General features: G+C 41.4%; 4 protein-coding genes across 4 annotated transcripts; 1 reads left to right on the plus strand and 3 right to left on the minus strand.

Annotated features, from left to right (window-relative positions):
* Window positions 1-1,841: 1,841 nt before the first annotated feature.
* On the plus strand, window positions 1,842-6,471 carry LOC133814566 (uncharacterized). The gene is made up of 7 exons (XM_062247510.1): window positions 1,842-2,246; window positions 2,345-3,001; window positions 3,103-4,751; window positions 4,839-5,360; window positions 5,461-5,875; window positions 6,090-6,194; window positions 6,267-6,471. Exons 1-7 carry the CDS (start codon window positions 2,054-2,056, stop codon window positions 6,464-6,466), a joined length of 3,741 nt encoding a protein of 1,246 aa, XP_062103494.1. The 5' UTR covers window positions 1,842-2,053; the 3' UTR covers window positions 6,467-6,471.
* Window positions 6,472-7,639: 1,168 nt separating this feature from the next.
* On the minus strand, window positions 7,640-10,844 carry LOC133814567 (uncharacterized). The gene is made up of 2 exons (XM_062247511.1): window positions 7,919-10,844; window positions 7,640-7,653 (listed from the first exon to the last, which is right to left on the minus strand). Exons 1-2 carry the CDS (start codon window positions 10,842-10,844, stop codon window positions 7,640-7,642), a joined length of 2,940 nt encoding a protein of 979 aa, XP_062103495.1.
* A 192-nt stretch (window positions 10,845-11,036) lies between these two features.
* LOC133814568 (uncharacterized) lies at window positions 11,037-12,101 on the minus strand. Its single transcript, XM_062247512.1, has one exon. It carries the CDS (start codon window positions 12,099-12,101, stop codon window positions 11,037-11,039), a length of 1,065 nt encoding a protein of 354 aa, XP_062103496.1.
* A 126-nt stretch (window positions 12,102-12,227) lies between these two features.
* LOC133814569 (uncharacterized) lies at window positions 12,228-13,328 on the minus strand. Its single transcript, XM_062247513.1, has one exon. The coding sequence runs from the start codon at window positions 13,326-13,328 to the stop codon at window positions 12,228-12,230; it is 1,101 nt and encodes a 366-aa protein (XP_062103497.1).
* Between the last annotated feature and the right edge of the window lie 13,983 nt (window positions 13,329-27,311).

Here is a 27,311-nt window from a genome sequence, read left to right on the forward strand (position 1 = left end):
ACTAAAACCAATTATATTGAAACCAGTTACAACAGATTATGATGAAAATATGTAATTGGTTACTCTAAAACCAGTTACACAAAAGCTAGTTACTCTGAAACAAGTTATAACGAATTTTAATTAAACATGTGTTATTGATTACACTAAAAACAATCGCACAAATATGAAATCAAAATTACATATAGACATTTGGAACAAGAAAATAAACCCTTTATATAACATTTGGAACCAGTTACTATGTGTATATAAGGCATATATCATTAAATGTAACCAGTTACATTGTTGAACATTAAAAAAATAACTACAAGGTCTAAATGAGAGAAGAAAAAATACTACTTAAAAATAGATAATCAGTTCAAACAACCAATTGAAACAAATCATACAACTATGATTAATTTTTCCAAAAATAAAAAATGAAAACACAACTTCAAAACTATAACTATTTAGCGATCTTCTCATTGCCCTTATTCTTCATAAAATTCTTCTTTGTAGGCTTCACTGGATCTTCATTATCAGAAGCATAACCATAGCGAATTTTCTGGGTGCATGGCTAGACAAATACACAACAACCTTGTCACGAATAGTCTCAACATTGAAAGATTTTAGAATCTTGCCAATTGCCATGTGAATAAAATATTTAGCATACTTGATCACAAAAATCCCACAATCACTGAAAATAAAAATAAACAAAAAGCAAATAATTAGCAAATGAAACTAAAACTAAAAGAAAAACTATTGGTAAAATGGAACTAGTTACATATACCAAAATATAATACTTACTTCCATCCCTGCCTTGGAATGCCCTTCGCAACACAAAATTTAAGAGGTGTTTTCCTAGGAACATAGTATGCCTCAGAATCCAAATCTTCAGTAGGACGACTCAAATAAAACCCAGTAATATCCACAAAAATATGGAATGATAGTAGCAAATGCACTAATAAAATATAAACAATTTTCTCATGAATTTTGCCCTTCATGGAATTAGACAAAGTTAATGTGCGCTTCTGAATTTCAAAATGAACTAAAACTCAATGTCGTTGAACTTCCACATTGACCGAAATCAAAACATGGTCCAATTCAGTTCATCAAAGAACATACTCAAAACAAGTCAATTCAATGCTAAAAATTTAAGCATAAGAACCACCACGATCAATAAACATTTTATACTCACCTCATAACTGATTGATCAAACATAGAATCAGTGATAGTAAGATGCAGCTCCACGATGTCACTATACCTCAACTTCTTACATAAGTAGTACATATAAGCATCAATGTGTTGTGCACATGAAAAAAGAGCAGTGTTAGAAAAATTAATGAGAGAATATGACTGGTTATGCTTAAACCAATTACAACGAAGTGTAAATAAAAATATGTAACTAGTTACACTGAAACTAGTTACAACAGATTTTGAAGAAACTTATGCAATTGGTTACACTGAATCCAGTAACAAAAATATGAAAATAAAATTAAAAGAATACAAATTACAAAAAATAGTAACTTACACTGCCTGACAACTCAACAGAAGTCGACTGGGCCAAAAGCAAATGGAGGATCAATACGGTCGGTCATTCCTATCAACAAATTTATTTACACCTTGACAAAAAAAGACAAAATAAATTAAAAAGTATAATAAACAACCAAAAAGGTAACCAACAAAAAAAACCAATTGTTGGGGCAACAATTTGTCTTTCTGTAAATGGAAGTAAAGATCCGACAATGTTTTGACGTCTTGCTTCTTTTCCGGTGATGAAACCTGTCTCGGACTCGTCGGGATTTCCTGCAAGAAAGACACTCCGATGCCTAAGTCAGTTACAAATTCGATCCCTTTTTCCTTCTTAAAATCTCATATTTATAGGATATAGTATACCCAACAGTTAGTTGGTTCAGTTAGGTCCTGAAAAGGAGGGAGGAGAATAACTGAATTTCCCTCCAAAAATACCAACTTTTAAAATGTCTCGCTCAAAGGTCAGAGGCGCGGACAGCCTCTGACCTACAGCTTCTGCCTTCGGAATATCCCTTTGTCTAAACGCTCCGCTTTGAATATCTGATAAATGAGGCAAGTATTTCCGGGCCGAACATTTTGGGCCCAACAGATGCCCCCTGGCCCAAGCTTTGAACAGATGTGGTATGTTAATCTGTTAGAATCTTGGGCCGACTCTTCAACACCAAAAGGTTCGCCTAAAGCCGTCATTCTCCGTAAATCGAGGCAATCCGCTGGTGCACGATCATTTGATTACCTGACAGGTTATACTTAATGCGTACACAGTTACCAAGTAAAACTTTTGGTTCAAAATTTCACCTCTCATTTAAATAGTTTTTATTTCAAAATATTTCTCATTCAGATTTCCAAACTTTGTTCCATCTTCCGAAGAGAAGCTTGAAAGAAAACCCTAGAGATTTCCTCCAGCTCAAACCTTCGTCAATCATCCCACTCGGTGTGATAATGTCTTCTCGTTCATCTCCCGACCCTGCGGATCGTGATGGATACAAAAATGCCTTCGAACGCATGCGCAAATCGTTCGACATTCCAGACAACGTGTCGGTGAGGATGCTCTCGGAGGCTGAGCTTCGAGAGTTGCGATTCAAGGATGTAGTGAAGCCTACTGAGATAGTCATGAGCTTGAGGCATATCGAATGGCTCCGCTTCCCTCTTCCAGCGTTGCTCGTTCAGATAATTTCAAACTCCGGGGCTCATATTTCGCAATTTCTTCCAAACGCCATTCAATCAATAGTCGGGGCCCAGATGATAGGGAGCCTTAGGAATGTCAATATTCAATCGGACGATATTTACGCGTGTTTCACCAAGTCTACAAACAAGGTGATAGAGGGAAAGCCTTGGAAAACTTTCTACCTCTCTCCCAAAAAGGATCGGACAATGTTTACCGATTTCGACAGCTCTCATCGAAATTGGGATAAATACTTCTTTGCTGTTGGAGGAGCATGGTACCCTGAGTACGTGCCTCAGGAAATTTTTCCTCTGGCCAGGGTGTTTATAAAAGGTGAGTCATGTTTTCCATTAATTTTAATGTGCATTAATTGTGTCTGGATGATTGTCGAGTATTTTAACTCTTTGTACTGCTGCTTTGGTTGTTCGTTCCAGATTTTTCTTGGCCTCAGGTCAACATGAGTTCTGAGCGACAGAGCATGCTGACAGAGAAGGGGCTTCTTCACGAATCCAAGGAGAACGCCATTAGTATCAGGGGTGTATTGAACTCCTACTGTATGCAGATTATGACTCGGCTCTGCTTCGTGGATCGGGTCGACCCTGGAGCTGTGCGGGTTAGATCGCAGAAGGGTGACATGACCTTAGGTAAGATTACTGCGGCATGCGCGAAGCAGCTGGGAGCTTTCCTGAAGAAATCTCCTCCTACTCCTTCAACTCTATCACTGACGAAAGCTGAATTTGAAAGGGCGTGCACTGAAACCTTCAACGCGTGTGCCAAGCGTCAAGGGGTCCCAGAGGGTAAAAAGAAGGAGGATTATGTACTGGCTACTGAGTCTTCTCCTGACAAATCTGGCCTATCGCGCAGGTCTTCTCGCATCCAAGGGCGGTCGTCCACGCCTTCTGACGCCCTGCAAATCAAGCCTCTTAAGCAAGTGCCTTTGCCTACGGATGCCTTGGGAAAAAGAAAGGATCGTGAGGAGTCCTCTTCCGAAGATTCGGACGACGGGAAGTACATTTCGTCGAAGCTTCGGATCCCGAAAGGCTCTGTCCCCACTCCTCAAGGATCTGCTCTAGCAATCCCCAAATTTTCCCCCGGTAAATTGCCAACGGGTCAGGCCCTATCGTTGTGTAAAAGGCCACGTGGATTTGCCCCTGCTGGGCATTTACCTGAGGCATCTTCTGTTACTCCTGCAATTGGATCTTCCTTGGTAGCAGGCTCAGAAGGGATGGTTCATGTAGAGGGCGCTTCCTCTTCTCCTTCCAAACTTCCAGCGGAGGCGACTAGAGATGGAGTTCCGGATGGCTTACCGTCGGAGGTGAAGTCGCCTGCAATCTGCGCGAAGTCGTCAGAGGCGTTGACCTCAGCTTCTGATTTACCCGAAGGGTCTGCTGTTGGCCATAAACGTGGCTCAGAGGGGAGACGCCCTTCCTCTGCTTCTCGTAAAAACAATCTTCTAGAGGATGCTTTCGGGGAGGGTTCTGAATATGTGGATACCATTTCACTGCCAGTTGAGGCAAGTAAGGTCGTTGAGCCCGAATCTATCCCTGGGGGCCAGGAATCAGGGGCTGTTATGGCAACAAGTGTTGATAGTCTTGGTGTTGACGTTCCTTCATTGCTACCTACCGCTTCTGAGTTTCATCCAGGAGATGTCGCTGCTGTGTCCCCGAAGGGTATTGACTCTTTTGAATCTCCTAGTGCTTTCTTGGAACAGCTCACGTCTTCTGCCGTGCGGACGCCAGTGTATTTCCCCAGTGATTTGGGTGAGGATGACAGCTTGTTTGCGCGCCCTTCGAAGGTGTACTCTTCCGGCATGGGAACGGTTGCGTTGACGTCTGATAGCATTATGGTATCGACGTTAGCAGAAGGTGAGAAGCCAGTTGCCCCCGTTGCTTCTGCGGCTGTATCTGCAGGGGGAGAAGCAAGTGACAGAACAGGAGTAATGTCGGAATATGGCCCCTCTGCATCTAACGAAGTGATGGAGGAAATGCTACGCATAAGCAGACCCCATCTACCTACAGAAGCAGTTGGGTCTTTAAGTGGACAAGGCGATTTGTTGCAGCAAGTATCGGACCACATCTGGATGGTGAGTAAATTACAGAAGTAGGCTCTTTTCGTATTGGGGTATATGTGTGTAATGTTATTTGTAATGGGCATGATTGATTTGTCACAGAGCTATGTATGTGCTTCGGCTGCAAGGCGAGAGTATGCGGCGGCTATGCAGAATGGAACCAAATTGGCAGAGCAGATGGCGAAAGTAGAAGAGGAGCGGTCAGGGAGAAAGATGGCTGAAGCGAATCGAGATGTGCTGGTAGAGGCCATCAAGAGGTTAGAAGCAGAGTTGGCAGAGGCGAAAAAGAGGGTGACCGCGATGGAGGAGAAGCTGGCAAGCACTGTTGGGCTTGAAGTGGAGCGAGACAAACCGAAAGCTGATTTGGTGGACATGACCAATAAGTGGATGGAGAAAAGTCAATTCTGCGTTCAGCATGAAGCTCGCATGGAAAAGCTTAGCAGTATGATGAGTGACCTTGACGAGGAGATTGTGTCGTTACAGACTGATAAGGAGACCTTAGAGAAGGAGAGAAAAGAGCTGGAGCAAAGGGTGAACAGTCTTGAGTCCAGCACAGCGGAGGCCAAGAAGCAGAAGTTAGAAACTGAACTTCTATTTGGGAAGAAGTTGAAGGAAGCAGAAGAGGTACGTGACTCGTCTTTTGCTATGGTTGTAGAAAATTAATGGTCCCTTAAAACACGTGTGTTGATTACGTGATGTTTTTTTTTTTTTTTTTTTTTTGCAGAGGGCAGTAGAGGCAGCTGTTGAAGCCACTAGGCAGCGTATTCGAGACCGAGAGATCACTGAACGCAAATTTGCGAGAATGGCAGAGGTAGACACTGCCAAGTATCTGGATTTGGCGTTACGTAACAAGAAGCAGACCCCAGAGGAGAAATGGGCAAAGCTGGAGATGTATTGCAAGAACGTCGATGTAAAGATAGGAGAGTATGACGTCGACAAGTATTTGAATGAACTTGGGGATTTGCAGATTTCTTATCCGCCATGTCATTTGGAGAAGTTGAAGCTGAGGGGCGATGCGCTGGGATCGATGTATAATGCCGAGGGGGAAGCCGTTGAAGATACTGTTGCCAACTTGGCTCCTGATGAAAAAGCATCAGGTTCTACCTCTGTAGCTGAGGGCAAGTCAGAGGGTGAAAGAGGTGCCATAGAATGAATGACGCACTTTCGTTCTGTGAACTTTTGTCATTAGCTTCTGTATACAAATTCTTTGGGCTCTTCAGGCCGTTAGTTTAGAATTGATTGTAATAGAACATATTGTTAATACAAGTAGAACTTTGTTCCCTTTAGTTGCTTTGGCGTGTGCACTGTATGGGTTTGATGTCATTTAGGGCTTAATTGAACGTGTGTTGACAGGTGTATGTTGTATGACGTATTTGGATCAGGAGCTTCATAGATCTTTTAGGCCTTTGCGTGCGAAATACAGCGAAAGATTATACAGATGGTGGGAGAGGATGCCCAGTTAAGTATTGAATAATTGTGCCATCTTTGTGTTTTGGTGATGGGTTGGGTCTGACAACAATGTCGTTGCAGGTGAGCACCGTGAGTGGACGAATGTTCCCTTTTTAAGGAGAATCTTTGACAACCCACAGTGGCTTTACTCAACGTGGGCTCTGGAAGAGCTTATCAGAAGTGGCATCCCGTACTATATATCTTGTGAACGCTACGGGCTAGGCTATCCGAAGCTAGAAAATGCGATGTCAGAGTACATACGACGTATCGAATGGGATTAATTATGGACAAGATGATAGAGCAATTATAAAGTCAGGGGTGGATATTGCCATTAATGTAATATAACTTATAAATAACAACTTCTGATGTATTGCTATTTTTTATAAATAACTTATAAATATCGACTTTTGATTCCACGCTTTGCATTTGTCAATTGAAGTTATTGTACAAATATTGAGAGAGGAATTGAGTAAATGTGTGTTTGTGTCCCCGCACTTAGCATCTGTTAATTTAGGTTGCTGTGATAGTTGTGTCTTACGCCCGCAATGTGAGCAATATTGCTGGGGGGTGCACCTCCTTACGTATGTGTAGTAGTTGTAGTGGTCTTGTTCGGGTCTGGTCATGCCCCTAGGGATGGAAACTTTCCCATTAGATCAAAGGGGTTGACATGACCCGGACCGAGTGCGGAGGTCATAGCGTAGGGCACCGAAGCAGATGCAAAAAAGGTCAAGATTGTGGGGCGGTTATCTTTCCAGTGCACTCATACCGTGTCGTGTGGTGGGGGGGAGCTTAGGCTTCCGTGCATCCTGTCAGAGGCCCTCATTGTGCAGGATATGGGTGCGATTGCGGGACAAGTTCCTCCCGGCCTTGGATTGCCAAACCAGTTTGTGTACATTGAAGAGGAATCCCAATCATGACAGCAGGTGGTTCTGCTGTGATAGTCAGGGCAGATTAGACGGCTGGAGGCGCTCCTCTTATGCGAGTAAGAGGGTAGGGTTTGCAGTGCGCCTCCGTTGGTCGGCCAAATCAGCATAGTCAGGGCAGATTAGACTGCAAAATGGCTGGCCGTAGTTCCCTGTGAGCTTAGTCAAGTCAGATTAGAATGCGGTACAAAATCCAGTGAAGCGTGCACGCAGAAGCGGTAGGATCTTGTACATATGTTGTGTGTAGTGGCCTTGTTGCCATGAACTGTTGAGATTCAGTCTGGTTCCAACGTGCAGGGTGCGCACCTTGCTATTTTTTATCATCGCTTTTTGTTTATTGAAGCGTAGGCATGTGTTTTGAGATGCAAGTCATGTGGTGTATTTGGTGGCGATTTGATGCATTAGATGACTGTTTATTTATAGCCATTGTGGTAGGTGGTTTTTGAGTACACATGATTAACATTACAAAGTTAGGTGAGGATATAATTGAGGAACCCCCTTGAGAAAAAAGTGAATTACCACGTGTCGGACTTAGTGTAATGTGGCTGAAAATAACGTCAAAGAATTGAATACATAAGAGAAATTTAAAAGCATGTGAAAAAATGGAAAGTTGTTGTATTACTTTTTGAATTGCACAGTACAGCTATTAGCAATAGTATTGCTTTAAAGACATTGAATTCCAAGTACGGGGTACGATTTTCCCACTACGTACATTCTTTAGAGTGTAAGACCCTCTGCCTAATACTTTGATGATTTGGAAAGGCCCTTCCCAGTTAGGCTCTAGCTTCTTTTTGTTGCCAGTGGCCTTACGCAGAACCCAATCTCCCTCTTGAAATGTGCGTAATTGGACCCTTTTGTTGTAGTAGCGTTCTGCTACCTTCTGATAATTTTCCAGTCTCATTTGGGCCATTGTACGTGTTTCTTCTAGAAGGTCTAGGTTGTGCAGTAATTGAATGGTGTTCGTTGTTGGATCAGATGCAATCTCTGTCCGAAGTGTAGGCAGACCGACTTCTGTTGGGATGATAGCTTCTGTTCCATAAACCATGGCATAGGGAGACTCCCCCGTGGAGGATCTTTTTGTTGTTCTATAAGCCCATAACACTTTCGGTAGTTCTTCTACCCATGCTCCTTTTTTGTCTTCCAAATTCTTCTTAATGTTGGCAAAGATGACTTTGTTGGAAGCTTCTGCTTGACCATTACCCTGCGGGTAAGTAACAGAGGCGAAGCTTAGCTTGATCTTGTACGTGTCGCATAGTTCTTGTACCTTTGCATTTTGGAATGGAGTGCCGTTGTCGACGACTATCTCCCAGGGTATTCCAAATTGACATATAATATGTTTCCAGATGAAGGACATAGTGTCTGTTTTGTTGACCGTGACGTACGCCTCTGCCACAACCCATTTTGTGAAGTAATCAGTGGCTACAAGAGCATATCGTTTTCCACCAACGGCCTTAGGAAGTTCACCTACTACATCCATTCCCCATTTTGCAAAAGGCCAAGGTGCAACAATGGAGTGTAGGGTTTGAGCAGGTTGATGGATGGTGGGTGCAAATCGTTGACATTTGTCACATTTCTTAGCATAATCTCGTGCCTCTGTCATCATGTACGGCCAGTAATATCCTGCTGTAAGCGCTTTGTGTGCCAAGCTTCGTCCCCCTGTGTGATTTCCGCATGCCCCCTCATGTATTTCTTCTAACAATTTTTTAGCTTCTGATGGGCACAAACATCGCAGATACGGGCCATTGAAGGATTTTCGGTACAACGTGCCATGGATCATGGAATAGCGTTGTGCCCGAAGGCGCAGAAGTTTTGCATCTTTCGGATTAGGTGGGAGCTCGGAGGTGGTCAAGTACTTGATGATCGGATCTATCCAGCATTCGGGTTCGGATGAGGTGGAACAGACTTCCTTATCTTTGCTTGATCGGCTAAAAGATATGGAGGATTGGCGTGTGCACGCTCCCGCAGAAGCTAATTTGGCAAGGGCATCGGCCTTCTGATTTTTCTCCCGAGGTACTTGTGTGAGGTCGAACTGGCGAAAATGCGACCGTAAAATGGTTGCCTTCTGTAGGAGGCTAGCCAGATGGGGTGCTTTGGTATTGAAATTCCCAGCCACTTGCTCTATCATAAGCTGCGAGTCGCCTCTGACGTTTAGGCGCTGGATTCCCATTTCGCGTGCGAGTTCCAAACCATAGATCAGTGCCTCATATTCTGCTTCATTGTTCGTCGTGGGTTGCTCTAAACGAATGGCTTCTTCGATTTTTAGGCCCGAGGGAGCTTCTAATACGACGCCAATACCAGCCCCTTGGGAATTGGATGCTCCGTCAGTGTGCATTGTCCACAACCATTGATCTTCTGATTCTAGTAATTCTGGCAAGGCATCAGGAGTGAACGACTGAATTTCAACCAGGAAGTCAGCGAGTACCTGCCCCTTTTTAGCTTTTCGCGGTAAAAAATGAATATCGTATGTCCCAAGCTCTATGGCCCATTTAGATAACCTTCCAGAAAGGTCGGGCTTGCTCATCACCTGCTTTAATGGATAGTCCGTATATACGATGATTGTGTGGCTTTCAAAGTATTGTCGTAACTTCTTTTTGGCCGTGAGGAGTGCGAGTGCCAATTTTTCCATCATGCTGTATCGGGTTTCAGCATCTAACAACATCTTGCTGCAGTAGAACACTGGCCTCTGACGATTGGCTTCTTCTCGAAAAAGAACGGAACTTACAACGAATTTTGAGACAGACAAATATAAGAATAAATCTTCATCAGCAATAGGTGAACTCAATATAGGAGGAGAGCTCAAGTAAGTCTTCAATTCGTCCAATGCTTTTTGCTGTTCTGGTCCCCAGGAGGTGTTGGTGGACTTCTTTATGCACTGCAAGAAGGGCTGGCAGCGGTCTGACATTCGTGATATGAATCGACTTAATGCTACTATCTTGCCAGCTAGAGCCTGTATGTCTCTGATGGTTCGGGGTTTCTTAATTTCTGAGAGGGACGCAATCTGAGTTGGGTTCGCCTCGATGCCCCTCTGACTGACGATGTATCCCAAGAACTGTCCGGAGGATACCCCGAAGACACATTTTGTGGGGTTTAACTTCATTTTATAAGCATCAAGGATGTCGAAACATTCCGTCAAGTCGTCTATATGTGAAGAGCTTTGTTTGGACTTGACGACCATATCGTCAATATAAACCTCCATATTTCTCCCGAGCAATGAGGAAAATATCTTGTGCATCAACCTCTGATATGTCGCGCCTGCATTCTTTAGACCGAATGGCATAACTTTGTAGCAGTATAAACCATCTTCTGTTACGAATGCTGTATGAATCCTATCCTCTGATTTCATGGGGATCTGATTGTAGCCAGAGTAGGCGTCGAGGAAGCTCATTCTTTCATATCCTGCCGTGGCGTCTATCATCTGATCGATTTTTGGTAGAGGGTAGCTATCTTTGGGACAGGCTTTGTTTAGATTTGTGTAGTCTATACATACTCTCTTTTTCCCATTCTTCTTTGGGACCACGACGGGGTTGGCAAGCCAACTGGGGTATAAACATTCTTCGATTGCCCCCGTGCTCAGGAGCCGTTGGACTTCCTCTTGTATGACTCGATTGACCTCTGGAGCGAATCTCCTCTGCTTCTGCTTGACGGGTGGGAAGTAGGTGGAGATATTCAAGCTGTGGCTCATAACAGAAGGGTCTATTCCAGGTATGTCGTGTGGCGTCCAGGCAAAAGTTCTCATTCTGGTTTGGAGAAACCGTACGAGGGTCTGCCTCTCATCTTGTGAGAGATTGGCACTGACCAGGACTGCTTTTGAAGGGTCGACGTCATCCAGAACCACTTGTTCTAAGGTATCTAGCGTAACTTGGGGCTTTTCTTGGTCTTCTGCTAGATTGATTCCTTTTAGGCACGCGGGTAGGTACTGCTGTAATTGCTATTTGTCAGGAGAGTCCTCATGGGAGGCAGAGGCAGAGCTACTTATTTCTTTTAAGGTAAGGAAGCACTTTTTGGCTTGCTTCTGGCAGCCTTTGATATCGACGGTGTATCGGCCATTGAGCGATTGGCATCGCATCACCTGATGTAGAGTGGAGACTACCCCCCGCATTCGGTGGATCCAGCCCCTCCCCATGATGGCGTTGTAGCTCGTGGCGGAGTCTATAATAAGGAAGTCTACTGGCAAGGTGCGTTCTGCAGCTACCACAGTTAACCGAACGACGCCCTTTGGATAGACTCTCTGGCTGTTGAAACCCAAAACGGGCATGGTGGAGGGTCGGATCTGATTCTCCTCTAGTCCCATTTTCTGGTAGGCTTCCCAGAAGAGGATGTCGACCCCACTGCCCCCATCGATCAGAACTCTGCCCAGCTGGCAGTGGTCAACTTGTAAGGAAATGACGAGTGGATCGTCATGAGGCAGGTGGACGCCCTTCAGGTCTTCGTTAGTGAAGGTAATAGCAGAGGCTGTGTAGCTTCTTTCTTCTGAAGTGACGAGATTGACCACGTGGCCTAATGATTTGTACCGCTTCACTCGTTCTTCCATCCTTTTATGGATTTTAATTGCATGGTCTTGATTATCGGTGGATTCTACGATTCCGTGGATCATAGGGACTTGTTTAAGAGGCTCCAGGGTGCTGTCAGAGGCTGTGTGTACGGGGTCTGACGCCTGCGGAGTGGGGGCAGAAGCTGTGTTCTGCCGCGATGCGCCTGGTCTGTCTGTCTCCTTGATGTATTGGGTAAGCCGCCCACTCCTCATGAGGGCTTGGATCTGATTGTTCAGATTGTGGCATTCAGCGATCGTATGACCATGATCTTTGTGGAAGAGACAGTATTTTCTTTTATCCCTTCTGTCAGATGGAGTGTTAATTTTGTAGGGCTCTCGCCAGATAGGCCTATCTTTATTCTCTTCATAAATGACTTCTTGCGGGACGGTGTATTCGAAGGATGGGTACCGCGATGGCTGACGATCTTGCCTAGGCCTTTTGCCTTCCTTCGTATGATCCATTTGGTTCCGCTTCCTCTTGTCATCCCTGACAGGTGGTGGAGGGTTATTCGCTGGGGGAGCAGAGATAAGTGCAGTCTTCTTCTGCGCGCGCTCTCGAAATTCTAATACTCTGAAGACGCCCTCGGCTCAGGTCTGTACGTCTGCCATATCATATGGTGGGGTCATAGTGAGATTCTCATGCAAGAGTGACCCCACTTGCAAGCTCTTGACGAAGAGATTTGCTGCGGTGAGTGGGTCGACGTCGTGGATTTGATGCACGAGGTCAATGAAACGCTGTAAGTATGCCTTTGGGTGTTCATTCTCCCCTTGTTCGATTCGATAGAGATCGGCCATTGTTCTGGGAGCCTCTCGGTTCGCGCTGTACTGCTGTAAGAAGGATCGTCGGAGATCACTAAAGCTGTTGAGTGATCCGGCTTTTAATTGTCGGAACCATAGTAGAGCCGGCCCGGAGAAAGTCGTGGAAAAGACTTTGCATTGTATGGCTTCGTTATTAGCTTCTAACGCCATCTTCTGTTGAAATTGAAATAGGTGGTTTAATGGGTCTCCCTTTCCATTGAATGCAGGCAGGGAAGGGATGGCGAAGTCCCGAGGTTTTGGCTCATTCAGAATCCATTCCGAAAAAGGCGATTTTTCAGTGGTTCTTGATACAAGATCCAGATGTTCGGTGGCGTAGGCGGATCGTCCATCTGTGAACTTCTGCATCATTTCCCTCATCATGTCTTGTTTCCAACTGTCCAAGAAACAGATCGAGGGAACACAACCTTCTGAGGGAGAGTCGTGTGCGACATGAGGTATGGTGCGTTGAGGCCGGACGTCTGTTGTTGGCTGAGCGGGTCCAGTGGGTTCTGCTTCGGCCCGCCCATGCGCGCCAGAGGTTGGGGCTTGTTGCCCGTCGGTCCCAGAGGATGGGGGGATGGCTTGGGACTGCCCGTTACCTGGGTTCATGTTGTGAGGTGGGTAATTGACACGGTCGACTAGAACGTCAGATCTGTCGGAATCAAGATTCTCACGGGCTTGGGTGTTGCGAGTCGTGTCAGTGGACCTGCGGAGCTCAGCAATCTCTGCTTCGAGCCTGGCTTGGGCTTCGGTTAATGTCTTGATTGCCTCGTCGGACCGCTGCTGGCTTGCTTCTAGTAGACGACACATTCTCTCGATCTGGTCGCTCATGTCTGCCGGAGGGACGTTCTGTACAACCGGGCCCGGAACTCCGTTGCCTTTGGGTGGCATGACTTCTGAATTTGCAGTGGATCTTGATTTCTTGGTTCGACGACGTGGCTAAGGCCGAAACGTTTATCGAATTCCCACAGACGGCGCCAATTGTTGGGGCAACAATTTGTCTTTCTGTAAATGGAAGTAAAGATCCGACAATGTTTTGACGTCTTGCTTCTTTTCCGGTGATGAAACCTGTCTCGGACTCGTCGGGATTTCCTGCAAGAAAGACACTCCGATGCCTAAGTCAGTTACAAATTCGATCCCTTTTTCCTTCTTAAAATCTCATATTTATAGGATATAGTATACCCAACAGTTAGTTGGTTCAGTTAGGTCCTGAAAAGGAGGGAGGAGAATAACTGAATTTCCCTCCAAAAATACCAACTTTTAAAATGTCTCGCTCAAAGGTCAGAGGCGCGGACAGCCTCTGACCTACAGCTTCTGCCTTCGGAATATCCCTTTGTCTAAACGCTCCGCTTTGAATATCTGATAAATGAGGCAAGTATTTCCGGGCCGAACATTTTGGGCCCAACACCAATATACAAAATTAAAAAACCAATTATATACCTAGTATTCGGCTTGAAGCTTTTCTCATACCAAGAAATAAAATCTTCTGTTTCAGGAATGGTAGGAGAAATATTCAAATCAATAAGGAAATGATGAAAATTGCCAACAACATCAACACCTTTCTTCTTCTTAGGCCTCATCTCCTTAGGATCTAGTTGAAATACGTGATAGGATTGGTCTGCCTTTTAGGCAAAACAAGTGTCGTAATTGGTGAAGGAACAATTGTCCATTTTGTTTTGTTTCTCTTCATCAATTACATTGAACTCATTGCCAACACCTTTCTTAGTTTGTTGTTTAGCTATATCTTCATCCAATACTTGCAAGTCCTTATCGTAAATTTAAAAGAACTAGGTTTCTTGAAAAGATCATCATCTTGAACAACACAAGACTGCAAAACATGCAAAAATATAAATAAAAAAAGTGTTAAGAGTAAAATACATAGACAGAAACAATGTAGCCAGATACAAATCAAGAATAAAATAAGTTATAACTGGTTACAATCAGGTAAACAAAACAATAGTTATTGGTTACCTTATCAGCAGAGGCATCAAGAATAGCATCGCCTGAACAACCTGTTGCTAAACAGACAGTTTTGTCCAGTTCTTTAGCAAAATGCTCAGAAATAATAGGATCCTCAGGAAACAAGGAACCTCCAACATAAGCCTAAAGATTGTTAAGTTAAATAAGAAAGAGTAAAATACATAGAAAAATTCAATGTAACCAGATGCAAATCAATAATAAAATAAACTGTAACTAGTTTCAATCAGATAAACAAAATAACTGTAATTGGTTACCTTAGCAGCAAAGGCATCAAGAACAATATCATCTGAACAACCTATTGTTGAACGAACAGTTTTGTCCAGTTCTTCAACAAAATGCTCAGAAACAATAGGATCCTCAGGAAAAAAGGAACCACCAACAAAAGCCTAAAAATGCAAGAAAAAAGAGTAAACAAAGAATAAAGATTCAACAAACAAAAAAAACTAAGAAAAAAGTTCACTAAATAATTAAAATATGAAACTACCTCATTTGTACTTGTAGAGTCCCATAATGTTTACTAAGTTAGCTAGTTAGTTAGTTAGTTGTAGTTGTAGTATTTTAGATTTCGTGGATTTTGGTTCATAGCAGGACTTAGTTTGAAACTCCTAGCAATAGTTATGGATTTTATAAGTGTAACCTATAGTTTAAGAATGTTAATTATAACATAAGGTTTGATTAATATTGCTAGTCACAAATATGATATTTATTATGACCTAAGGTTTAGATAGAGCCAATGGGAATATGACACTTGTCATAAGCATGATTATTAATGAATTAAGTATTTTAATGATCAAATAAGGAAATATAAGCTTTAGTCTTCACCAGAAACTGTTAGGGTCGTAGTTTGACTCGGTAAAAGCAGTTATCCAACCTTAATTATGCTAAAAAAGTGTAATTACGTATTTAAAATATTCACGTATGCCGATATATCGCAGCATTGGAGCTGATATATTGCCTGACGAAGAATACAGAAAACACGTTGACGTTACACGATCGTACGAACGGAGGCTCGCGATTAGGGCAGAGCCGATATATCGCCCTAAATTTTTTTATTTTTTATTTTTGTTTTTAATTTTAAAATCAAGCCTTGACTACTTAGACCTACCTCTGAACGATTTGACCGAGTCTTCAGCCTCAGATTGACGGATATTCAATTATTTTCAATTTTATTCATTATTTTTATTCAAAACCAAAAAAAAGATATTTATTCCTAGAACTATATATATATGAATTAGAACCCAGCCTTCCACTCACTCTTCAGCTGTGATCAGACTCCAATGTGCTAGTACTACCATAGAGTGATAAAAACTTGGGTTGGGAAAAAGCTTTGCCATTCTTAAGCTTTATAAAATACTTGGGAAGTGAGGTTTAGTGTATTTCGGTATTGGAGTTAGACCAATCCATAAGGTCAACTAAGGTACTCTTATTTTTTAAGTTCAATCCTTTAAAACTCTTTAGTTTTCTTTAGTCATTTTATTCAGATCCTAACTTTTGATATTGGTTTTTGACTAGGCTCTTGAAACTTAAAGATCTTTCTTGGTAATTTTCGTCTTGAAGGTTTGGTTTCCACATTTATTCTTTACTCTTTAGAAATATTCACCATTTTTATTGCTGGTTTTGGGAGTGTTCCAAGTCCCGCATTTGTTCTCATTTATTCCGGTGTTGGTAAGGAAAATAGGATAGTTTTTATATGCTTGTATGTTATGATTATGCTATAATATGCTATGTTATGATATGTTATAGTATATATGTTTTGAGGCTTATAGTTGCTTAAATAGCAAACCCCAACACTTTTATGTTCTTGGGGCTTATAGTTGCTTAGTTAGCAAACCTCATTGTATTTTGAGGCTTATAGTTGCTTAGCTAGCAAACCCCAATATTCACCATGTACATGGGATATAGTTGAGATATATGTTTTATAGTGTATGTTTTGTTATGATCTTATGTTTACGTTTGATGTTATATATATGTTGGTAGATTTTCCTTGCTGGGCATTAGGCTCATTCCTTTTTCTTTTTAGTGTGATGCAGGAAAATAGATACAAAGGCGGAAGGATTCTTGGAAGCTTTGTGTGTGTGTTGAGGTGAATGGAGTGGATGGGCTGTGTGTCAATTCGAGGACGATGCTATTTTCTTTAGTCTCTTTAAATTACATTTTTATGTATTTTCCGCATTTAGCTTTGTAAACAATTTCATTTAAAGTTATGTTTTATTTTAAAATAATGAGCTCATTTATGTATTACAAATATTATTTTAAAGTTTTCAATAAAGTTATGAATTTTTCTCAGGTATGTTCTCTTCAAAGTAGTAGTTATGTCTAGTAGGATTAATGATCTAAGTCTTAGAAATAGTTGGGTCATTACAGTTGATATCAAAGCAAATGGTCCATTTACATGAAATTCTCCTTGGTACACACGCTCAAGCTCCGAATCTAACCGCCAGTGTAAGTATTTATGTTTTAGTTATTATGTTTATGTGTTTTAGCTAACAATTTAGTCTTATGTTTTTAGTTAAAAGATATGGATGGAGCTTTATCATATAACGATATCCGAGCCATTAAGGCCTTAAAAAGGATTAGAGAACCAAGAAATACAATAGGAATATTGGAAAGAATCACTCGGAGATTTCTTTTACTCCATAATCAAATAGTTCATCTCCAAACAACTAAGCAAAAAAATGATGAGAGCTACGGAGCAATATATTTTAGTAATTAGGCTTTTTAGAGATTTTCCTTTTGTAATTGCTGCTTTGGAAGAAATATGAGAGACAATAGATGTTGAAGATGAAATACCATCGGCTATGAGATATTATTTTCTCATAATTAAGTTTACCTCTAAGAGGGAATTCCAATTCACACAAGAACGAAAGAATAGAATTTTTACATATCTTCCAAGAGGAATTTTTGAGGCTCACGAAAATGATGACTATGAAGAAATAGATGATGACATGTTAAATGAAGGATCTGATGTAGAAGATCCCGATTTTTAGAATAAATTAGTTTCTTTATTTATTTTATTTATAATTTTGCCTTTATGATTGTACTTAGTGAAAACTATTTTTCCAAATTAATATCATTGCTATTTTGATGACATGTATGAGTTTGATTTTATTTTGCAATCATAATAAATAATAAATTTAATAAATAATGACTAAGTTCAGTGAATGTGGATACAAATCAATGAACCATGGTTCTATATTGAGAGTTAGGGGGCCGTAGTAGTGGGAACGATTTTACTAATCCCAGCTCTCCCTCAGTATGGTTAACTTTGGAACAACGATGAGTTTCGCGCTTGAGCATTAAGTCATATAGGATAATTAGAAACACACTTAGAAAATAATAAAGATGGCTTATTATTTTAAGTTTAGAAACACACTCTAATTATAAAGAAGGCTTATATAATTTTTCATAAGAAGTCATAATTAATAGTTCCGAGTTATGTTTGCTTAGATTAAGTTTTTGTTTTAGAGCCTATTAAGGTAAGTTCTAACATGTTTCTCTCAATTGTTAGAACTCTGTTGAAGATGTCACTCAGAAGATCTGCTCGCAATAATGGCAATGCCTCCAACGTCATTCCTGAGACGAATGAAGCCCCTCCAGTTCGAAGAAGGGGAAGGCGTGCAACCAATGCTGCAGTTAATGAAGGTGTGCCGCTGCCGTCGGTCGACAACACTGCAAAAATTGCCAAACTTTGGTAGCAAGTTGAGGAATTACTGCAGCAGCAATGACAATAGGGTCAACCTCAGACTCAGCCTCAGCCGCAACCACAACCTCAACATATGGCTTAAGCACCCCATCAAGTAGATCCTTATGGGGGATGGCCAATGGAAAACTATGCACCATATCCAGCTCAGCACATGGAGCCAATTTACGAGCGGTTTCGAAAGCAACACGCTCCAAACTTTGAAGGGACAACCGATCCCTTCGAGGCAGAAGAATGGCTCAGAAATGTAGAGCCGATCCTTGTACACATGACCAGATTTGTGGAGCTGTTCCACAAAAAGTACTACAACTCAGCTGTCATCGCTTCAAGGGTCGAGGAGTTCGCTAGTCTAAAGCAGGGCAACTTAACGGTAGCAGAGTATGCTCGACAGTTCGACCGATTAGCTAAGTTTGCATCAGAGATGGTTCCAACTGATTTTCTGAGGGTGACCAATTTCGTTAGAGGGCTTCGACCAAAGATTGAGCTAGGGGTTAAGCTAGCAAACCCGGGAAATACTACTTATGCCGATGTTATAGAAATGACAATAGAAGTGGAAAGGCTTCAGGAAAATGCTAGTAAAGAGGGCGCCAGTACGCCTGAGCCTAAACAGTCAAATCAACCTCAGAATGGTCGGAACAACAACAACAACAACAACCAACAGTCCAACAATAGTAATGGTCAGAAAAGAAGGCATCCTGACAACAAGCAGTCCGACAACGATAAAAGGCACAGACAAACAATGGAGGCAATAGGCTGGGTTATGTAGAATACCCGCAATGTGCTAAATGCCAAAAGAAACATCTAGGTGAGTGTCGTGCAAACACTAAGGGATGCTACAACTGTGGTTAGGAAGGTCACCGAAAGAAAGAGTATCCCCAGCTCAAGCCAGAGGGGAAAAGAGACGACAAGATGGTTCCTGCCAGGGTTTTTGCCTTAACCCAAGGAGAAGCTGACGCTAGCAATAAAGTAGTGACAGGTTAGGTTTCTATCCTCCATAATATATGTTATGTACTATTTGATTCAGGAGCCACTCATTCGTATATCTCATTAGGAATGATAGAGAATGTAACGACCCAAAATCACTAATAAGGCTTAAGGGCCTTGATTAGTGTGCCGGGAGGGCATAATTGGGATTAGAATGAATGTTATTGATTTAAATGCGTAATTATATGATTAATAGTGCGCATATGATAATTTATGATATTATATGATAATATGATATATATGTATGAGATATATGTATGAGATATATGTGAGAACCACATTATTATGTGGATAAATCTGCAGCCGGTGACTCGAGGCGATCCTAGGGCTAGATAGCGGGAAAAGTCACAACGGGGCATTATAATTGACTTTGGACAAGTCAAGGAGTATTTTAGGTATCGGGTAGTAATTTAGACTATCGGGTGATGAAAATAAATAATTGGAGATATATTTGAGGTTAGGATGTCTAGGCGGGATTATTGGGAGATTTTACCGTTTTGCCCTCGGGGACGTTTCCGGCACCCCGAGCTTTGGGATTAGTCTAATAACCTAAGGATAGACTTGGGAGGATTTTAGAAAACATTAGACACAAAGTTAGAACCGACTCATTCTCAGCTTTTCTCTCTTCTCTCTCTTAAGGAAGAAAAACTACTAAAATTTCAAGGGAAATCAGCTGAAGCTTGGGGAAATTGAAGGGATGAATTAGAGGTCTAGCTCAAGAACCAATCAAGAACTAAAACAGAGCTAAGGTAAGCAATGAATTTTCATTTCAGTGGTTAGGAATTTTGAGAAAATGGCTGGGTTTTGAATATTTGTGGTTTTGGCATTTAAGGTGGAATTTAAGGCTAAAACTTTGAAGATAGGTCAGGGAACTGTTGGAGGAACGATTCTAGAACTGAGGTAAGGTTCAATTCAAAGTTTGATGGTTGAATTTTAGAGTTTCTATGGCTGGGTTTTGTGTTTTTAAGTTAGGAAGTTTCAGTAATTGAAATGAGTTTTTGATGGGTTTCTAGCCTAGGTTTCAGCTGGGTTGAGTTGTTGGAATCTTGTGGGAAGTCTTTGGATAATTGAGTTGTGGATTTGGGGTGGTTTTGAGTGAGTTTGCATGAGGTTTGGGAGTTAAAAATGGTGGATTTTCTGGGTTCGAAGGGGTCGGGTCGCGTCATGGTTCTTGGTGAGCCGCGACCCTTGGAAGTTGAGTTGTGCTGAGGAAGGAGGGCGGGCCGCGGCATGGCCTAAGGAATGCCGCGGCCTGTACTTGTTTTTGTGCCCATGAAGGGTTCTGTCTGGGGCCATGCCGCGGCATGGATGGCCCATGCCGGGGCCCTTAAGGGATTTTGGGATTTTGAGATTTTAGGCTTGGGAATTTAACCTAGGGTGCTCGGGGTTGAGTCTTTTACCATATTTGGTGAAGTTCAATGTTTCGAGGACTAGAACTTGGTTTAGGAACTCATTTAAGATTGTTAATGGTATCTTTCATCATGGTTGTGACTGGGTGCTAAGCTAGGGCTCGGGGATCGGGTCGCGCTCAAGGAGTATCGCCCGTAACTAGTTCATCTAGAAGCCAAAGGTAAGAAAACTACACCCGGATGAATATTTGAACGGGACTAAGGGCTCCCTGGTATATATGACTGAAAGAATGGTATTATGCCATGTAAATTGTGAACCAAAGGCCTAAGAGTGCCACGGTTAACTTGCGCAAATGGCGCGGCTCGGACACTGGTATCCGAGGATAGCTTATTATGCACTGAGCTCGGTTTAAGCGGGCCGGAGTCAGTGGGTTATACAGAGGGTGCGGCCTAAGGTGTCGGCCCTAGTTATTGTGTGAATTGAGTATTGTAATGACTATTATGTGATATGAATGTTATAAGTGTTTGATTGCATCCATGACTCTAAAGATATGCTGAGTGGTACTGATGCGAATTATTGGATGAGAGTACATGCTTAATGAATTAACTATCTGTTATCATTGATTGTATTGTATATGATGTTTTCTTGCTGGGCCTTGGCTCACGGGTGATGTGTGGTGCAGGTAAAGGCAAGGGCAAGATTGACCAACCATGATTGGAGAGCTCTGCAGGGTGAATGTACATGTCAGGCCGCTCAGCCGCCACGGTTGAGGAGATTACAGGGACGAGAGGACCAGAACCTTGTATTTTGCCTTAGTATGGCTAATGTTTACTCTTAACTGTTGAATTTTGTAAACCAGTTTTTAAACATTGTACTTTTGGGGATCCCTTCTGTAAATTGTTTGTAGTTTATAAAATGTTTCTTTGAGGCAAAAATGTCTTTTAGCCTTAGAACACTTTAGCTAATGACACGCTTTGGGTAAACGACTTGTTTAGCAAGTCTCACACCTTTATAAACACACAGTGTAGCGGTCTTGGCTATCCAGGGCGTTACAGAGAAATTAGGCAAACCTTGTGAAAAATTTAGAACTAGGTTTGTAACCGAGTTGCCTTCGGGAGAAGTAATCCTATCATCACGGATAGTGTGAGGCGTACTGATCAAGATAGGGGACATAGAACTAGAAGGAGACCTGATAGAACTAGAGATTAAAGACTTCGACATGATACTGGGAATGGACTGGCTAGCAAAGCATGGTGCAACCATCGACTACAAACGCAAGAAAGTAACGTTTGAGACTCCTGACGACCAAAGACTATGTTTTATGGGAAAGGTTTTAGGTCTACGCACACCGCTTATTTCGTCACTCAAAGCTCAAAAGATGATAGAAAAAGGATGTCAAGCATTCTTAGCTAGCATCACGGATGTGGTCAAGGAAACACCACTAAAGGTGGGAGACGTGCACATTGTAAAGGAATTTCCAGAGGTATTTCCTGATGACTTGCTAGGATTTCCATCGACTCGGGAAATTAACTTCACAATCGAACTAGTACCGGGCACCGAGCCTATCTCCAAGGCACCATATCGGATGGCACCTACCAAACTCAAGGAGTTAAAGACACAGCTACAAAAACTCCTAGACTTGGGTTTTATTAGACCGAGCCATTCGCCATGGGGAGCACCGGTTTTGTTTGTGAAGAAGAAGGACGAGAGTATGCGGATGTCCATAGATTACCGCGAGCTGAATAAGGTGACGATTAAGAACAAGTACCCGCTACCCCGGATTGACGACTTGTTTGATCAATTCCAAGGAGCGATCGTGTTCTCAAAGATTGATTTACGGTCCGGGTATCATCAGCTCAAGGTACGGGAAGAGGATGTTCCCAAGACAACTTTTAGAACTCGTTATGGGCATTACGAGTTTCTAGCCATGTCTTTTGGTCTTACCAACGCTCCAGCCGCGTTTATGGATTTAATGAATAGGGTCTTTAAGGACTACTTGGATAAATTCGTCGTAGTATTCATTGAAGATATCTTGGTGTACTCAAAGGATAAAGTCGAGCATGAGAAACATTTAAGGTTAATCTTGTTGCAACTAAAGGAGCATCAACTATACGCCAAATTCAAGAAGTGCGAATTTTGGCTTTCACATGTAGCATTTCTCGGCCACATAGTATCCAAGGATGGAATTGCTATAGACCCATCTAAAGTAGAGGCTGTGAAGGATTGGCCAAGACCAAAGAATGCGTCTAAAGTAAGAAGTTTTCTGGGATTAGTAGGTTATTATCGGATGTTTGTAGAGGGTTTTTCTAAGATAGCCACTCCACTCACCAACCTGACTCAGAAGCAGCAGAGGTTCAACTGGAATGATAAGTGTGAAGATAGTTTCCAGTTGCTTAAGGATAGGTTATGCTGAGCACCAGTACTTTGTGTACTGACACCCAATGACAAGTTTATAGTCTATTGTGATGCGTCAAAGCAAGGATTGGGTTGTGTGCTGATGCAGAATGACAAGGTGATAGCCTACGCTTCAAGGGAGTTAAAGGATTATGAGCAACGCTATCCAACACACGATATGGAGTTGGCAGTAGTAGTCTTTGCGTTAAAAATCTGGTGCCATTATCTTTATGGAGAACGGTGTGAGATTGATACTGACCATAAAAGTTTAAAGCACTTCTTCACTCAGAAGGAGCTCAACATGAGGCAGCGCAGGTGGTTAGAGCTAGTGAAGGATTATGACTGCAAAATCCTATACCACCCGGGAAAGGCAAACGTAGTTGCTGATGCGCTAAGTAGGAAGAATTATGGAAGTCTAGCAGCGTTAGCTGGAATAGAAAAGCCACTACAGTAGGAGCTAATCAATGCTGGAATAGAAGTAGTCATTGGTAAACTGGCTAACTTGTCCATTCAGTCAAGTTTGTTAGAAGATATACAGATTGGGCAAGTGCATGATGACACGATAGTAGCACATATGGATGCAGTTAGAGAAGGGAAGGCCATGAATTTCTCAATATCAAGTCAAGGGTTATTAAGATATAAGGATCGGGTATGCGTGCCAAACGATCAAGGGATTAAGGAGAAGATTTTAGAAGAAGCGCATAATACCCCATACTCAGTTCACCCAGGGTCGACCAAGATGACTCACGACATCAAGGCAATGTATTGGTGGCCAGGAATGAAGAAAGATATAACGGAGTACGTGTCTAAATGTCTAGTATGATAGCAAGTGAAAGCAGAACATCAACGGCCTGCAGGTTTATTGCAACCACTTAGCATTCCAGAATGGAAATGGGACGACATAGCCATGGATTTCATGACGGGTTTGCCTCGAACGAATAAGCAACACGACTCGGCTTGGGTAGTAATATATAGATTAACCAAGTCAGCTCATTTTTTGCTTGTCAAGACTTCATATACAGCAGAACAATACTCATATATTTATGTTCAAGAGATAGTAAGACTGCATGGAACCCCTAAGACAATAGTGTCCGATAGAGGATCGGTGTTTACATCGAGATTTCGGAGAAGCTTGCAGCAAGCTATGGGCACCAAGTTAAGTCTTAGTACAACATTTCATCCACAGACCGATGGTCAGTCCGAGTGTACCATACAGATTTTAGAAGATATGTTGCGTGCTTCTGTACTTGATTTCGGAGGATCCTGGAGTAAGCACTTACCACTGATAGAATTCTCCTCAACAATAGCTACCAGTCAACGATCGAGATGACACCCTATGAATTGCTTTATGGAAGGAGATGTCGATCTCCGTTACATTGGGACGAGGTAGGGGAAAGGCAACTACTTGGACCCAAAGCTGTTAGAGAGGCTCAGGATGCAGTAGCGCTGATTAGAAAGCGTATGCTCGCTGCTCAGAGTCGTCAGAAAAGTTATGCGGATGTCAAGCGGCGTCATGTGCAATTCAAAGTCAGAGATCAAGTCTTCTTAAGAGTATCTCCTATGAAAGGTGTGAAGCGGTTCGGGAAGAAAGGCAAGCTAAGTCCCAGGTTTATAGGTCCTTTTGAGATATTGGACAAAGTGGGAGCAGTTGCATATAGATTAGCCTTACCGCCAGCATTAGCAAATAGTCACAATGTGTTCCACATCTCGATGCTGCGTAGATATGTGTCAGACCCATCTCACGTCCTCAAGTATGATACGATAGCACTCAAGAAATACTTGAGTTACGAGGAACAACCGGTTAGCATCCTAGATAGGGATGAAGGAATTATGGTCTAAGAGTATTCCAATAGTCAAAGTCCTATGGAGAAATAGTTCTGAACGGGAGGCAACGTGGGAGTTGGAGGAGGACATGCAAGCTCGATATCTGGAATTGTTTGGTAAGTAAATTTCGGGGACAAAATTCTTTGTAGTAGGGGAGAATTGTAGAGTCCCAGAATGTTTACTTAGTTAGCTAGTTAGTAGTAGTTGTAGTATTTTAGATTTCGTGGATTTTGGTTCAAACCGGGACTTAGTTGGAAACTCCTAGCAATAGTTATGGATTTTATAAGTTTAACCTATAGTTTTAGAATATTAATTATAACATAAGGTTTGATTAATATTGCTGGTCGCAAATATGATATTTATTATAACCTAAGGTTTAGATAGAGCCAATAGGAATATGACACTTGTCATAAGCATGATTATTAAGGAATTAAGTATTTTAATGATTAAATAAGGAAATATAAGCTTTAGTCTTTACTAGAAACTGTTAGGGTCATAGTTTGACTCAGTCAAAGCAGTTATCCAACCTTAATTGTGCTAAAAAAATGCAATTACGTGTTTAAAATATTCACGTATGCCGATATATCGCAACATTGGAGCCGACATATCGCCTGGCGAAGAATACGGAAAACACGTTGACGTTGCACGATCGTACGAACGGAGGCTCGGGATTAGGGCAGAGCCGATATATCGCCACATAGGGGCGATATATCGCCCTAATTTCTTTTTTTATTTTTGTTTTTAATTTTAAAATCAAGCCTTGACTCCTTAGACCTACCTCTGAACGATTTGACCGAGTCTTCAACCTCAGATTGACGAATATTCAATTATTTTCAATTTTATTCATTATTTTTATTCAAAACCAAAAAAAAGATATTTATTCCTAGAATTTTATAAATAGGACTTAGAACCCAGCCTTCCACTCACTCTTCAGCTGTGATCAGACTCCAAGGTGCTAGTACTACCATAGAGTGATAAACACTTGGGTTGGGAAAAAGCTTTGCCATTCTTAAGCTTTAAAAAATAATTGGGAAGTGAGGTTTAGTGTATTTCGGTATTGGAGTTAGACCAATCCATAAGGTCAACTAAGGTACTCTTATTCTTTAAGTTCAATCCTTTAAAACTCTTTAGTTTTCTTTAGTCCTTTTATTCAGATCTTAACTTTTGATATTGGTTTTTGACTAGGCTCTTGAAACTTAAAGATCTTTCTTGGAAAGTTTTGTCTTGAAGGTTTGGTTTCCACATTTATTCTTTACTCTTTAGAAATATTCACCATTTTTATTGCTGGTTTTGGGAGTGTTCCAAGTCCCGCATTTGTTCTCATTTATTTCGGTGTTGGTAAGGAAAATAGGATAGTTTTTATATGCTTGTATGTTATGATTATGCTATAATATGCTATGTTATGATATGTTATAGTATATATGTTTTGGGGCTTATGGTTGCTTAGTTAGCAAACCTCATTGTATTTTGAGGCTTATAGTTGCTTAGCTAGCAAACCCCAATATTCACCATGTACATGGGATATAGTTGAGATATATGTTTTATAGTGTATGTTTTGTTATGATCTTATGTTTACGTTTGATGTTATATATATGTTGGTAGATTTTCCTTGCTGGGCATTAGGCTCATTCCTTTTTCTTTTTAGTGTGATGCAGGAAAATAGATACAAAGGCGAAATGATTCTTGGAAGCTTGGTGTGTGTGTTGAAGTGAATGGAGTGGATGGGCTGCGTGTCGATTCGAGGACGACGTTATTTTCTTTATTCTCTTTAAATTACGTTTTTATGTATTTTCTGAATTTTTCTTTGTAAACAATTTCATTTAAAGTTATGTTTTATTTTAAAACAATGAGCGCATTTATGTATTACAAATATTATTTTAAAGTTTTCAATAAAGTTATAAATTTTTCTCATGTATGTTCTCTTCAAAGTAGTAGTTATGTCTAGTAGGATTAATGATCTAAGTCTTAGAAATAGTTGGGTCATTATAGTAGCTGCTTGTCCACCATCACCACATTCCTTGCTGGAATCAGCAGTTGCATGTCCAACATCATCTGCAACTGCATCTCCAACATTTGCACCAAGATTCTCATTAAGATTGGTATCATAATCTTTAGATGCTTCAAAATTTTGGGGAATTGTTTTACTCATGGAATTTCTTTCCTTAGAAGGACGTAACATGACAATAATCTCATCAATCTATCATTCATAGAATCCATGAAGGAATGTATTTCCTTTGAAAGCTTCACTTGATTTCATTTAATAAGCTTGATCTCGTCTTGGTGCTTCTTTAAGAAGCCTCAGATCTCTGTAATAGCTCCTCATGAAATAAAATTTGAAAGCAAATTGACCAAACAAAATTTGAAAAATATTAACACAACACACAAAAATAATGAACACTTACCTGAGCTCTTGAAATAGCATCCCCTAGCTTCTCAGTAGGATGATCTAAATCACTACCAATAGCTAAATATGTGGAAGGATCCTTAACCCAAATGTTGACATCAGATTTCAAATCCTTCACTATAGCAAGTTCCTTCTCAAACTCAGTTGGCAATACTAGTCTAACTTCCAGATAAAACAACATTCCAAAACTAGAATGTAATAAATTGAAACCATTTAGACAATTTTTACATATGTTTTA

Source organism: Humulus lupulus, chromosome 2, assembly GCF_963169125.1.
Source record: "Humulus lupulus chromosome 2, drHumLupu1.1, whole genome shotgun sequence".
Classification (NCBI taxonomy): domain Eukaryota; kingdom Viridiplantae; phylum Streptophyta; class Magnoliopsida; order Rosales; family Cannabaceae; genus Humulus; species Humulus lupulus.

Bases quoted from the DNA above. Each gene is read 5' to 3' on its own strand.
- LOC133814566 (XM_062247510.1), top strand. From the start codon at position 2,054: ATGAGGCAAGTATTTCCGGGCCGAACATTTTGGGCCCAACAGATGCCC. The intron at 5,876-6,089 runs GTGCCATAGAAT...GTGTGTTGACAG, and splicing joins CAAGTCAGAGGGTGAAAGAG to GTGTATGTTGTATGACGTAT. The intron at 6,195-6,266 runs GTTAAGTATTGA...ATGTCGTTGCAG, and splicing joins ATGGTGGGAGAGGATGCCCA to GTGAGCACCGTGAGTGGACG.
- LOC133814567 (XM_062247511.1), bottom strand. From the start codon at position 10,844: ATGAGAACTTTTGCCTGGACGCCACACGACATACCTGGAATAGACCCT.
- LOC133814568 (XM_062247512.1), bottom strand. From the start codon at position 12,101: ATGGATCATACGAAGGAAGGCAAAAGGCCTAGGCAAGATCGTCAGCCA.
- LOC133814569 (XM_062247513.1), bottom strand. From the start codon at position 13,328: ATGCCACCCAAAGGCAACGGAGTTCCGGGCCCGGTTGTACAGAACGTC.